Below are 15082 nucleotides of genomic sequence, written 5' to 3'. Positions count from 1 at the left end.
CCACGAGACACCCCTAGATGTGAAATTAGGAGAACAGATGGTAACGGTAAGCCCAAATCTAACCAGCAGCTCCTTCGGGGGTAGTGCTACAAACGCCATGCCATATCACAAAAAATGGCCTGGTCACGAAGGGGGGTAGATCTTCTGAGGGTCAAGTGGTTAATATTTGTTTTTTTTCATACTTTACAAGTGAATAGCTACTGGTGGGCGGTGCTAAACAATGTTGTAACTATACATTTACACTCTTAATTCCTTCTCTGTTATGTCAATTTATTCTGTTATCAATAAAGTTTTACACTGATTTTATTTTCCTCTCCACAGCTAAGGCGCGGTCCCTTTGCCTTTACGTCACCGCGCACGGTCCTCTGGGCGACCCGGAGCGCGCCCGTTCGTCACGAGCTTTGGACAAACCAGCCAGGCGGCGAGCACGCACAAGCCCAGACCCGCCAGCCAATGGCATTGTTTGGGCGCTGGAGCGCGCCTGATGTCTCGCCAATCGGGGAGGTGGTACGGCAAGAGGAGGGAGCGCGTGTGCGCGCACCGGTGTAAGGGGGTGCGGAGAGGCCAAGAGAGGTAGAGGGAGCTATGCTGCGATTTCAGGTGAGTCGGAGCTCAGGTATGGGCTGTTATGGCCGGGTTAGTTCCCAGTGAGCATGCTGTGGAGAGTTATTAGCCGTGGCTCGGGGCGCGACAACAGTACTTTGTTTACCATGGATACACTAGAGCTGCTCACTTCCCCTCCTTGTTGGAGGCTGAATACAGAACACACGTGACTAGATAAAAAAACCAGACTGGCCACTTATAGTGCTTCTAAAGGCTATCACTTATTTTCTTTATCGCAGTGCATTGCCTGTAATGTAAAAAAAAAAACAAAAAAAAACCTCCCCACTTATTTCTCCTCACATCCCTGAATCCCCTCATGATCCAGCGGTGTCCCCGGCTGTGTCGCTTCCTGGTCACAGGAGAACACTGGGAGCAGGGGAGAGCCATTGGCTGACAGTCAAATCATGTTAGGCAGCTGAGCAAGTGGTTCTGTGGGTGTCTATGGATGCATGTAGCCTGGCGTGGAGACTCATCCTTGTGTGTATCCCCATTAGAAAACAGCTTGCTATGGGGGCATCTGCAGAAAGAAGCCGTGCTCCGTGTGTCTATGGATGCACATAGCCCGGCGCAGGGACACCTCCTCGTGTGTACCCACCATAACAAATGGCTTGCTACAGGGGCATCTGCAGAAAGGAGTGGACAGCACCAGCGGGGGACCACCAAAAGAAGAGCTAAGAGGCTGCTGTGTGCAATATCGTTACACAGAGCAGTAAGTATAAACCTTTTTTCTTGTCTTAAAGTGGAGGGAAACCCTCTCCTATGCCCAGTGAACCGCCTCAGATGATACACAGAGATGAAACAATTCTCCCTACATACGTTTTACATGTATATCCCTTTCTATACTCTATAGAAAGTGCACATTGTGTTAGAAATCATGTTTCCTCATTCGGCATTCTGGGCTTACACTGTTTGAGAGCTGATTGGACGAAAGGTGCGCACACACCTCCCTTCAAATAGGCAAACCTGCAGAGCTGTAGTCTGAATAGACAAGTTTTCTGTGGATCTCCCTCGAAGCTCCCTCCCCGATACAAATTGTAAGCTGTTATTTGTCAGAGAACTGGATCGACTGTGGGTGAATGATTGTGTATATGGGATTGTATTTATTTTTTTGGTTGAACTAAATGGGCTTATGTCTTTTTTTTCAACCTAACGATGTAACTCATGCAGAGGAATGGAGCAACAGAAAGAAATGACACAGAGCTTTCGTGAGAGAAAAGTAAACACTACAAATGTGTGCCTGGACCACATTTCATGAATGGGGTTTACAACCACTTCAAATTAGAAGTTTTTGTCAAAAAATAAATATGGTCCAATAGGCAGGAATTTGAATGCAGAAGAGACATGCTTTCTCTTCTGAATTAACCGGTTCCTGACTGACTCGTGTCTATTGACGGGGGTAGAATGGCACCCCTGAGCGAAACCCAGTATGGGGGTTGCCGGAGGGGAGAACGCCCACTGCACGGTGGGGGGACCCGATGCGCATGGCCGGCGATCGTGTGCACGAGCATGCACTAACAAATCCCTGTGAAGTCGGAGAGGAGACATGTTGTTTGTTCCTAGTAAGTAGGAACAGCGATATGTCTCCTCTTCTACTAAGTCCTATCCCCATACAGTTAGAACACACTGACGGAACACACATTTAACCCCTTAATTGCCCCTAGTGTTAACACCTTCCCTACCAGTGACATTTACACAATAATCGGTGCATTTTTATAGCTCTGATAGCTGTATAAATGTCAACGGTCCCAAAAATGTGTCCGATCTGTCCGTTGCAAAACTGCAATTAATCCGATCACCAACATTACTAGTAAAAAAATAAATAATAAAATGCCATAAATGTTTCCCATAGTTTGTAGACGCTATAACTTTTGCGCAAACCAATAAATATATGCTTATTGCAATATAAAAAAAAATATATAGATATATACTGATGAAGACTTTTTTTTTTTTTTTTAAACGTTTTTGGGGATATTATAGCAAAAAGTAAAACAATGACCGATCAGATTTTCCAACAACTTTGTCCGACCGTGTGTATGCAACACCAGTTTCGGACAAAAATTGGCGGAAAAAATCTGACGGATTTTGTTGTCTGAATGTCCGACTGTGTGTACAAGGGCTAACACGTGAATATGCTTTTATCTAAACCATTCCTTTAGGGTTGCACCAATACCAGTATTGGTGCCGATTAGCGCTGCACGATCCTGGCTAAAATGAGAATCATGTTTATTTTTTGCTGGTAACTGCAATGACGCAGAAAAGTCATGTTGACAGCAGAGCACAGTGTTTCTCAATGTTCCAGAGCTGCGCAATATTATGCGGCATGTTTGCATAATATCGCACAGTTCTGGATGGCCCTGCATATTACTACACATATGCAGCAGGCTGCTGTACAATGACATGCATGAAGTGTCTTTTTGTACATTTCACATAAGGTTCAATCACAAAAATGGGGAGGTGTGTGATGTGATAAAACGCACATCGCGCGGCCTCCTTCCATACAGCTCTGCAGCTTAAAGCGTTGATGGCCACACACCAGTTTAATGAGTGGGCTGCAGGCAGTGTGAACAGCTCCTAAGAGTTCAGAATTCCCTTCCCAAAAGTTTGTGTTTTGTTCTCCTTTTTTTTTTTTTTTTTTTTCTGGGTTTATCTTCAAAACATATACTCGCCTAACCAGAAAATCCTGGTTACACATTGGTTCCTGCATTGTCATCTTTGCTGATGTCATCAGGACATGGCTGCCTTAGGCTGCACTACTGAGCATGTTTGTTATAAATAGCTCTGAATTTTCAGGGATGCGTGACATTGTTATCCCAGGACGTTGAGGGATGTCATCTTCATCTCGGTGAGAAAGTTGTGCTGTCTCTAAAATGGGTAATCTCCCAACCCCCCCCCCCCCCCCAAAAAAAAATTTTTTTTAAATTTAAGTCAAGGTCTACTTTCAGTAAGGCTGAACCTGCTAAAATCATAGGCTTAACCTTAAAGAGTAACTCCATTTTTTGTTGATAAAATTTCCTCTGGGTTACCTTGCAAGGATTTTAACAAGCGTTGTTGCAGATTTCTACCTTTTTGTTATTCTGAAGAAAACCCTGTGTGTTTGTCTGTCATTGTGGTAATTTAATGGGAGTGGTTTCTTAAAGTGGAAGTAAACCCTCCTATCGTTTCCAGCCATGGAAGCTGCCATCTTGGCATCTGTTTAAGCTTCAACTGCCATGATGCTGCACATGTGATCAGTTATGACACCAGCTATTGGATGGTTTGACAGTTTGGTTGACGGTTCAACCAATGTCAGTTAGCATTTCCGGCATGCGGGGAATGTAACGTTTTTTTTTAAACTTAAATCGATGGGTTTACTTCAGATTTAATTATCAGTCAGCTGCTGCACCTGCAGGGCACTAATGAGGAAAATTGAAGGGTCTGCATCCCTTTGACTCCTGTCACGCAGGTGCTTTTGTGAAGCAGAATCTGCTTACTCAGCGGGGGATCTCTCCTCTGATCACAGGTCCGTGTCTGCTCCGCTATGCAGAAAGAACAGTCCCACTCTTCTCTATGAGGAAATCGGATAGAAATAGAATACTTGTCCGTTTCCATCCGATCCATCAGACGGGTGGGGAATAGGATCCCTATCTGTTTGTTTTTGACAGACCGGATCAGATGGTGGCAGGTGTCTGCTGACATAAGCCGCTCTATATAAGAGACTGGAGGGTCTGATCCGGTCTGCCTAAAAAAACGGACCTGATTGGACAGCCTGTGCGAAAGGGGCCTTAAGATGTGATTTCCTCTTTGGAGTATCTCACCAATAATGTAATTTTTGTTGCAGGGGATACCTTAAATCTGACTTGTATCTTAGTGCAGACTTCATGGAAAGTCAGTGAGCCAATCACACAAGCAGGAAATGTTTCTGGGGGGGGGGGGGGGGGGCGCGCTCTATACACATTTTGTCTAAAGAACACCTCCAGGTAACCACGTTGCATTTTACAGAAAATTACAAAGCTGCAGATTGAAAAAGAGAGGTTATTTTTTAATAATGTTCAATTACAATTTGACAATTGTATATACTACATTATTATTTTTGTTTTTTTTCCCCCCCACAAGAGTGGAGTTAGGCCCCTTTCACACAGATGATCCGTCTGTCAGTTTTTCAGGTGGACCTGAACGGATGCTCCATAGAGGTCTATGGAGTGTCGGATGTCAGCGGTGACAAGTCCGCTGACATCCGATCCGAAAAAGTGTGACGGAGGAAAAAGCAATTTTTCCATCCGTCATCGGATCGGGTGACAACGGACACTGCGGTCCGTCGTCACCCCGATCTCCTATAGGGGAGAGTGGCGCTGTGACAGGTCCGTCCCTGCGCAGTGTGCAGAGACAGACCTGTCATCTTCCTGCTCAGTGGAGATCGCTCCGGCGATCCCCGCTGAGCAAGTGGATATCCACGGGGGGGGGTCAGCATTATGTGAAAGGACCCTTACCCTTTAATGAATTCCGGCCTAGCTGCGGCACCTGTCACACACAAGTTTTTTTACTGCAAGCCCATACACAAGCAGCATTATTGTCGAGGGGGGGGGGGGGGGTGGTCCGGGTCAGCTGGTTGGGTGGCAAAACAGCCTCCCTGGAACTTGCCAGCATTTATCTCGGTTCACACTGCGGCGGCTTCAAAGTCGCCCGACTGAAGCTGCCCCACACGGCGTGACTTCAGCGTGGATTGCAAACGCCTACTTTAATAGAAGTCAATGCAAGCTGCTTCAAAGTTGTCCCCAGGTAGTCCAGAAACCTTTTTCTAAGCCAGAGCGACTTGAGTCTCTCCGATTAGAACGGTTCCATTGCACTGAATGAGCATGACTTGTCAGGCGGCTAAGTCGCCTGGCAGGTTGTCCCAGTGTGAACCGAGCCTTATTATCACTAGACACAGACACAGTTCAGCTCTCCTCTATGGGGAAATTGGGTGAAAGCAGACCACCTGTCTGTTTTCATCCGATCATATCCAATTCGATCCACCAGACGCGTGGAAAATAAAGGTCTCCACCCGCCTGGATTTTGTGGACAGGATCGGATGTCGGCCAAAATGTCATTGCTGACATCCTCCACTCCATAGGGGAAAGTGACTGTAAGGCCTTACCAGGTCCGCCTGAAAAAGTGACGGGCAGTTGGAACTAATTTTAAAGCTTGGGGAAAAAGGTTTACAATTGGGTTGAGTGAAGAATCTCAACTCCATAAGAAAATCGGACTCCCTTGGTCTCCCTTTCTCACCTGGAGATCCTGCAAGTAACACACTTCTGTCCTAGCATGACAACACTCGCTGTAATTCTTCTAGAAGGATGAGTATTTTCACCCTAGGAGAGTTTGTGTGTTAGGACTATAGATGTCTCCTCCTTCTCCAGTACTCTGGCAGGGCTGATAATGTTTGAGAATTTAGTGCAGCATTGTTGGCTCCCTACAGGAAGTTAGAAGCTCACTTGGTTTCTGGCAGGATCAGCAGGTAAATATGACTTTGAAAGAACATTCACCATATGGGATCATTTCATAATTTTTACCTTGTTTTTAGGGCTGCAACTAACGATTATTTTCATAATCGATTAGTCGGCCGATTATTGTTTTGATTAATCAGTTAATAACCTTAACCACTTCGTGCCGGTAGGACGTCCAGGGACGGCCTCGGCTTCCGGTGGTTATATCTGAATGATGCCTGAGGCCACAGACATCATTCAGATATTGGCATTTTCAGCCGGCGATTCCCTGCACCATAAGAACGATCATAGCGGCTGTTCCACCGCTTGATTGTTCTTACGGGCGGCGGAAGGGGACGTCCGTCCCCCCTCGCCGCCCTCCGGCGCTTCCATCGGTGAGTCGGTCACAGGATCCGCCAGCCCCCAGATGATACCATATTGATTTCCGTTGGACCAGATGGTCCCCGGAGTCTCTGATTGTTCGCAGGCCGGGCGCGATGTTATGACATCACGCCCGGCCTCTGTATTCAAAATAACGGCGCCGATTTGGCTGGGAAGCCGTGATCTTTTTATTTTTTTATTTTTGACATTTTAGGCTTCCCAGCCTAGAGGTAAGATATGGGGTCTTATTGACCCCATATCTCACTGTAAATAGGTCTGATCGTGCCATATTCCTATTACAAGGGATGTTTACATTCCTTGTAATAGGAATAAAAGTCATAAATTTTATTTATTTTTTTAAGTGTCAAACTAAAAAAATAAAAGTAAAATTAACAATAGAAAAAAAAAAAATTAAAGCGCCCCTGTCCCCGTGAGCTCGTACGCAGAAGCGAATGCATACGTAAGTCCTGCCCACATATGAAAACGGTGTGCAAACCACACGTGAGGTATCGCCGCGAACGTTAGAGCGAGAGCAATAATTCTAGCACTAGACCTCCTCTGTAATGCAAAACATGTAACCAGTAAATTTTTTTAAAGCGTCGCCTATGGGGATTTTTAAATGCCAAAGTTTGGCACCATTCCACGAGCGCGTGCAATTTTGAAGCGTGACATGTTGGGTATCTATTTACTCGGCGTATATTCATCTATCACATTATTGGGCTAACTTTACTGTTTTTTTTTGTTTTTGTTTTTTAGCATAAAACTGTTTTTCTTCTGAAAAAAAAAACACGTTCGAGATAAAAAAGTTGCAACAACCGCCATTGTATTCTCTAGGGTCTTTGCTAAAAAAACATATATATATAATGTTTTGGGGTTCTATGTAATTTTCTAGCAAAAAAAATTATGAATTTTACATGTAGGAGAGAAAAGTCAGAATTGGCCTGGGTGCGAAGTGGTTTAACCAGTTGCCGACCGCCGCACGCCGATGTACGTCGGCAGAATGGCACGGGCAGGCATAAGGGCTTACATGTACGTCCCTTGCCTCCCGCGGGTCGGGGGCCCGATCGGGCCCCCGCCCGGTGCCTGCGGCGGTCGGTATTCGTTCGGGAGCGATCCCGGACGAGGGTACGGCCATTCATTCATGGCCACCCCCTCGCGATCGCTCCCGACGAATAGAAATCCCCGGTGACATCACTTCCTCTCCTGTAATGTAAACACAGGAGAGGAAGTGATGTATTCTCTCCTCCGTGTCGGTAGTTTTCGTTCCGACACGGAGGAGAGCGGATCGGTGAGTTGCACCAACACTCTACACACACAGTAGAACATGCCAGGCACACTCACACCCCCCCTTTACCCCCCGATCACCCCCCCAATTACCCCTGCCCCCCAGTCACAGTGACACCAATGTCATTTTTTTTTTTTTTTTTTGCATTGGTGTCATTTGTGACTGTAATAACTGTTAGGGCAGTTAGGGTTAGCCCCCTTTAGTTCTAATGTACCCCCCTAACCCCCCCAATAAAGGTTTAACCCCGTGATCACCCCCCGTCGCCAGTGTCACTAAGGCTGGGTTCACATTGCAGCGGTTTATGAGAACGAATGTGATTCGCACCGCACTGCAGTGCAAATCACATCCGATCTCTGTGCGATTCGAGTTCAGCCATTCGCCGCACCCGCCACACCCGCCGCAAATTCGCACGGGACCCTTTTTTTTGGCCCGCAGCAGAATCGGATCGCATGGGTGTTCACACCATGCGATCCGAGTTTGCAGATCGCACTGCGATATGCGAACTGATCTGGGGGTGTCAGTAACATTTCACTGACACTCCCAGCAGTTCGCATAGGGCAGTGTGAACTGCCGCCGGGAGGCATGCGATGCGGGAACCCGCCGCGGATTCGCGGCGTTTCCGCATCGCTCCAGTGTGAACCCAGCCTAATAAGCGATCATTTTTCTGATCGCCGTATTAGTGTCACAGGTGACGCTAGTTAGGCAGGTAGGTATTTAGGTTCGCCGCAGCTTTTTATAGCGCCAGGGACCCCCATATACTACCGCATAAAGCCCCCTGATTGCCCCCTAGTTAACCCTTTCACCAGTGATCACCATATAACTGTTACAGGTGACGCTGGTTGGTTAGTTATTTTTTTATAGTTTCAGGGCACCCGCCATTTATTACCTAGTCTCACTAGTGTACCCCTAAATTTAGGGGTGTCTACTTTCCAAAATGGGGTCATTTGGGGGGGGGTTTGTGCCATCTTGGCATTTTATGGCCTTCAAAACTGTAACGCCCTTAGAAAGCCTGAAGGCGGTGCTTGGTTTTCGGGGCCCCGTACGCGGCTAGGCTCCCAAAAAGTCCCACATATGTGGTATCCCCGTACTCAGGAGAAGCAGCAGAATTTATTTTGGGGTGTCATTTCACATACGCCCATAGCATGTGTGAGCAATATATCATTTAGTGACAACTTTGTGTAAAAAAAAAAAAAAATTTTCTTTTTTTGTCATTATTCAATCGCTTGAGGCAAAAAAATAAAATATTCAATGGGCTCAACATGCCTCTTATCAATTTCCTTAGGGGGTCTACTTTCCAAAATGGGGTCATTTGGGGGGGTTTTGTACTGCCCTGCCATTTTAGCACCTCAAGAAATGAGATAGGCAGTCGTAAACTAAAAGCTGCGTAAATTCCAGAAAACGTACCTTAGTTTGTAGATGTGACAACTTTTGCGCAAACCAATAAATATACAATTATTGACTTTTTTTTTACCAAAGACATGTGGCTGAATACATTTTGGCCTAAATGTATGACTAAAATTGAGTTTATTGGATTTTTCTAATAACAAAAAGTAGAAAATATCATTTTTTTTTTCAAAATTTGCGGTCTTTTTACGTTTATATCGCAAAAAATAAAAATCGCAGAGGCAATCAAATACCATCAAAAGAAAGCTCTATTTGTGGGAAGAAAAGGACGCAAATTTTGTTTGGGTACAACATTGCATGACCGCGCAATTACCAGTTAAAGCAGCGCAGTGCCAAAGTGTAAAAAGACCTCTGGTCATTTACCAGCAAAATGGTCCAGGCTGAAAGTGGTTAAAAAAAAAAATTAAAATAAAAAAAGTGGATCAAATTGACGTTCATTTTCAACCACAGTGACGGGAAAATTTGGGAATAATAGAAAACTTCTTGGTCAAAGGACTTTTCAGAGAGTGCAGTGGTTTTTGTTCAGAAATGAAGTGAAAATTTCAAAATAATTCTTTCATTCAGCGAATGTACAAAGATTTTTCATCTGAATATTCTCACCTGTAAATTGATCCATAGGCCAGCATAAGGCTTGGTACACACCTATGCAGTTTTTGCTTTTGATCTGTTTCTGCAGTGCTTTTTGCTGTGTTTTGACTTTTGCGCACGTGATTTTACTGCAATTGGGCAGATTAAAAAACACAAATTGCCGCAAAAACACATTACATTCTTTTCTGCAGCTTCTCCATTGAAGTATATTGAACCAAAAAAAAGCAGTTTTGCGTTAAAAGTCCCCGACCCTTTCCGGGGGCCGAATCATACATTCAGCGGCTATGGATGCCGAATGCTGGACTCAGGAACGTGCCCACAAGGTAACCCTCCCGGGAGAGCGTTTTTCTGAGGGGGTTATACAATGTGGGGAGGAGCCGCTGAAGGACCCCAGAAGTCTGTTTTCGGGCCAATCTGTGCAAAACGAACTGAACAGTGGAGGTAAGTATGACATGTTTATTTAAAAAATATATATATTTGAAGCTTTACAATCCACACCTACCCCTCTTGAACAAGTCCTATAATAACATTCTCCACCCCAGCTTCTTATTTGCCTCTGTACCAAAGCTGCATCTTTTGTACAGAAATCCTTGTTAGAACCTGCAGTGAGACTACATAAACTGGGGTTGTGTTGGGACGCATCTCCATCCAAAACAGCCCAGGACAATGGGGGGAAAAAAGTCGTTTTAGCTGTAGTTTAACTTCAGAGCTAAATTCCAGACACAAACTTGTATTAACTAAATAAGTATCATTAGCCACAAATAAAATAAATCCACATTGCAAGCTCCAAACATCTGCAAAAATCAGATATTACCTAAATGTAGCATTGACGACACCACTGTGCTGCACATAGCGTGAGCGCTGTGGGAGGGACCCAGCGGGTCCATCCACTACAACAGAATGCTTGCAGAAAACTACAGGAGTGGGATAGATGCAAGACTGCTCACCTTGCACAAGGAGAGAGCAGTTTTGATTAAAGGAAACTCCTTGCACAAAGAGAAGGTTTCACACTGGATTACTGCACAGATCTGGGAAAAATACATAAAGCACACAATACAAGTTTTTCATTTTCTTTAAAGTGGAGGTCCGCCCACCGCTGCAAAAATTAAAAGCCAGCAGCTGCAGTATGTGACTTTTAATCATCGGACACTTACCCGTCCTGTAGTCCAGTGATGTCGGCACCGCAGCTGATGTTTCCATCAGCTGTTGGGTGCATGCCGCCTCCATTGTGAGTAAGGGAACCCAGCAGTAAAGCCTTACGGCTCCTCTCCTCTCTCCAATGGGCTGGCAACGAGGAGGACGACGGAGCCCCAGCCGTGGCTTCAATACCCGCGGCTGAGGCTCCTGGAAGTGGGGAAAGCTACAGGTTTTTCTTTACACACAAGACTTGCTGATAGTATTGTGAAGCTGATCAGATAATACAATATTAGGTCTCACTACAGTGATCCCATGGTTTTGCTGCTAAATTGATAATTTCATACATTGATGTTTTTCAGTCTCTTGAGGACGGTGATCGCTTCCCGGACCTCGAGGAAGATGAGGATATCGACCAGTTCAATGATGATACGTTTGGAGCAGGAGCGATTGGTGAGTGACCAAGCATATCTGTAGGACTGTTATTTGTCCCAAATTACTAATAAGCGCTCTTAATTGAAGGAGCAGTCTTTTGGTGATATTTCTGACTGGAGTTCACAGACATTCAGAGATTGGCAACCCAGAGGGGCACAACAAGTGTGTATGTGTATTTTTTTCTTTTTACATTTATTTTATATTTTGTGGAATGGAACAGTCTGTAATTTTCACAGTATTTCTGAGTATTTGCACAAAGCTTGTGTAAGCTGACCCTTTTAAAGGAGAAGTTCACTTTCAGAAATATATGGTGAAAGGATGCCCCCACTTGTACAGGTGGTGGGAGATGTCTCTTGGGCTTTGCGGCCACCTGAAGTCAGATTACTGGATCAGCAGCTTGATTTCCAGAGACAACAAACTGAAGATTTGCTGCTTTCCCCCTCCATGCTTTATGTGCTCAAAGATATTTTTGGATCAACAAACATGCAGTTTTGCAGCCCTGGAAAGACTACTCTGCCAAGGGGTCATCGTGCTCTTTCTGGAGGAGGAGGAAGAGAGGTATCTTTGCTTCTATTCCAACATGTTTACAGTTTCCAAGCTAAATGGGTATGTCATAATAGGGATCTTAACCATTTCCTAAAATTCAGGATGAAATCCACATGGTCAATGAGTGCTCCCTTCATCAGGGGAACTTCCTGGCATCAGTGGATATCAAGGGCACCTACCTATACATCCTGATTGTCTGGCCTCACCACCTGTCTCTGGGATTCGCAAAGGAGGATAGCCACTATAAATTTGTGTCATTACCCTTCAGTCTGTCCACAAACCCAGAGTGTTTGCCAAGGTATTGGCTCCTAATTTTGGGTTGTTGAGAACGGCATCAGATGTCATCTTTGCTTCTGACTTAACAGCTTGTGTATTTGGGTTTAACACTCGACAAGGCCACAGGCAAAGGTACTGCTTCCATTGGAGAAATGCTTCTCCACAGATGAGCTTGTTGTCTTTCGCAGAACTTCATGTTCTTGCCCTCTCCGCTGTGCACATTGCCAGTAAGCAAACTTGGCAGACAGACTTTCTCAGCCATTAGAAGCTAAATCTGGGTGAATGGGCCCTTCGCCGAGAGGTATTCAGAGATCTGTCTGCGGTAGGGGGTGCTAGAGGTAGATCCTTTTGCATTCGAACTCCACAGCAAATTTGAATATTTTTTTTTGTCGAATGAGGGATCCTCAGGGATTTGATCCCAAAGAATCACTAGATCATCCACCACAACTTTCCCGATCTATGCCTTTCCTCCACTTCAGCTTCTTTCTTGTCTGTTGCACAAGATAAGGGTGAAGGGCATTCTGTTAATTTCTTTAATCGTAGATCATGGGACACAGCCATAGTAATTACTATGTGGTTATCAAACCTCTGCAGAAGGTGATTAGCTGTACTTGCCAATCTGTTATCAGCCACTGTGCCTGTGTTGGGTGAATTTACCACCACTGCATGAGAAGGTGTAATAAGACATGCTGGACACAAGGTGGCATCGGCGATGACGTCAGAACCGTACACACGCAGCATGGTTTCCCCCCTTTCCTAAAACACCGCTACTGCTCTACAGTGCTCCATTGGCAGTGCACCACAGCCTCCCAACAAATCTAGATGATCTGAAGAGCTTGTCTGCCAAGAGACCCACAAGGTCTCTATACTTCTTGGCCAAGCAAAAATAGGATTTTTATAACAGCTTACCTGTAACAATCCTTTTCTTTTGAAGTACATTACGGGACGCAGAGCCATAGTAATTTGATTATAGTCCACCTTTAGGTGCTGGACGCTGGCACACCCTGAACAGGAAGTTGCCTCCCTGTATAACCCCTCCAACTACTGAGTGTATCAGTTTTTTCACCAGTGTCTGAGGTGTTGGTCACGAGTGAAGATGTGCTGTGCTGAGCTCCACTGGAGCAATCCTTGCTGGGGCTAGCTATGCAGCCGGATCCATTCAAAGTGTCTGTTTTAGGCCAAATTGAATGGTACCTGGGCCTCGTATCTGAAGAAATTAGGTTTTGCCTGTAACGCTTCTTTTTATAGAGCTGGACCCCGGGATCCAGTACTTTTGGTATTAAGGCCATAAAGTTTTACTGTCCCCGTTTCATAGAGGTTTGTTAACGGAACCCACTATGAAGGGTGAAGATTGGGTCTGTTGGTTTTACCATAGAAAAACCTGCGGCGGCAAAGGTAAGTGGAGTTTTCTAAGGAATTTTTACATTTTCTTATGAAATGCCTCCTTTAATGTAAATGTTGTCATGCCTAAGTGTCACCACTGGGGCCTGTATGGATGTACCTTCTCATGCTTTGCTCAGAGATCACGCTGTGTCACAGAAGCAACAGACTTTTTTTCCTCCGGCTAGCAGGCAGCCCTCCTATAAGTTTGGGGGGGTTTTGCTTCCTCCAGACACCCCCACCTGAGCTGAACTCTTCCCCCTCCTTGAAGAAGCCAAGTATAAAGGAAGAACTAAAAACGATCAGCAATGCTGTTTTCTTTGTCCAACCCTACATAGCAGCGGCTTCCAGGTCTCCTCCATGCCATCCCTCACTCAGCCGATGGGGGCAGGGCTTAGCGCGTCATTGGGGTCCTCCAACATGGGAGTGTATTTAAAAAGAAGAAAAACTCCATTTATGCTGGCTGCAAAATTGTCAGAGACATAAGAGCAAAGAAGAGCATGAAAGAGGTTTTGGAGACACAGGCATTTTCTATTTGACACATTTATTATTTGCATCAGGCTGAGCATTAATAGCAGTGGCTGGACTATTGCTCAAGCGGTGGATGCGATTTCTTCTGGTAGTACCTCTGCTTTGTGCGTCGGGCTATGGGCAGAAGGGGGGGGGGGGTTGAAACGCCCCATAAAAAGAGCTAAAAGGGTCTCCCTCAAGCTCTTGAAAGCCTACTCATCTCTGCAAATGGCATCCTCCCCTGAGAGGGGATTGGCTGGTCAGAGTGAGCATCGGGGCCATAAAATGTTTGCAACTGTTTTTAACACTGCAGTCCCTGTTTGTTTTATGATTAAAAAAAAAAAAAAAAAAAAATTTAGCGACTTTAATCGCATCCCAGTGTGGGTCAAAATGCAACAGGTTCTCTTCCCTTTCCCAGAACCCTCAAACTAAGGAACTAGAGGCAGGAGAAGACTAATTCCCTCAGGGGACTGTGGTGAGGCTGATGATTCCTTTTCTGGGTTGTCAAATGCGGGATTATCGGCTGTTCCAATCTTAAAATTTATGGTGTAATTTTCTTGCTGAATGCTCCACATTTATGTACCCTTAACTGAGTGTTTGGGTTCACTAAAGCCTCATCAAGCTGTGTATGCCTTTTTCCTGTACATTCATTGCTGGAGAAGTTTTTTTGTATCTGAGAGGATCACCCAGATAAGCATTTTTCACACTTTATTCTATGATGGAGGAAATTCATTAAGTAGGGTATATCGGCAATTAGCACTGCTATATCCTCTATGCATAAGTTTGACTTGTCCGGCAGACAATGCTCAAATGTTTTGGGATCCAATGGATAAAAAAGGTGGAATTCCCATTGAAAAAATAAAAACAAACACTTTTTTTCTCTGGCAGATTGAGTGTCTCAGCCTGCGCTGACAGTAATTGCTTAAGCATTGAGAGACCAGTTTAAACCAGTGTTCAAGGTTATCCTGCTCAGCAGGCCCAGGAGGCAGCTTTATATTTGCAATAATTGCTATGAGAGATTCTATCCTTCAGGCCTTACGCCCTTCGCTAAGCGCCTTGTAAGAAGCTCCTGGCTAGTCTTCCTTTTTGAAGTGAAACA

General features: G+C 45.1%; 1 protein-coding gene across 2 annotated transcripts in view; it reads left to right on the top strand.

Moving 5' to 3' along the window:
- Positions 1 to 427: 427 nt before the first annotated feature.
- The window catches only part of PATL1 (PAT1 homolog 1, processing body mRNA decay factor), a 130650-nt gene continuing 115995 nt past the window's right edge, over positions 428 to 15082 (top strand). Inside the window, exons 1-2 of one of the 2 annotated variants that reach the window (XM_077454732.1) lie at positions 428 to 600; positions 11199 to 11289. In XM_077454732.1, the coding sequence (XP_077310858.1) occupies positions 586 to 600; positions 11199 to 11289 (106 nt within the window). In that variant the 5' untranslated portion in view covers positions 428 to 585. The remainder of the gene's footprint in view (positions 601 to 11198; positions 11290 to 15082) is intronic. The other variant, XM_077454730.1, reaches the window with a different exon arrangement.

Source organism: Lithobates pipiens, unplaced genomic scaffold (genome assembly GCF_037356315.1).
Source record: "Lithobates pipiens isolate NorthernLeopardFrog02 unplaced genomic scaffold, aLitPip1_a1.2 Scaffold_25, whole genome shotgun sequence".
Lineage (NCBI taxonomy): Eukaryota > Metazoa > Chordata > Amphibia > Anura > Ranidae > Lithobates > Lithobates pipiens.
The sequence above is the reverse complement of the archived record's forward strand: the minus strand, read 5'-3'. Positions and strand labels throughout refer to the sequence as shown.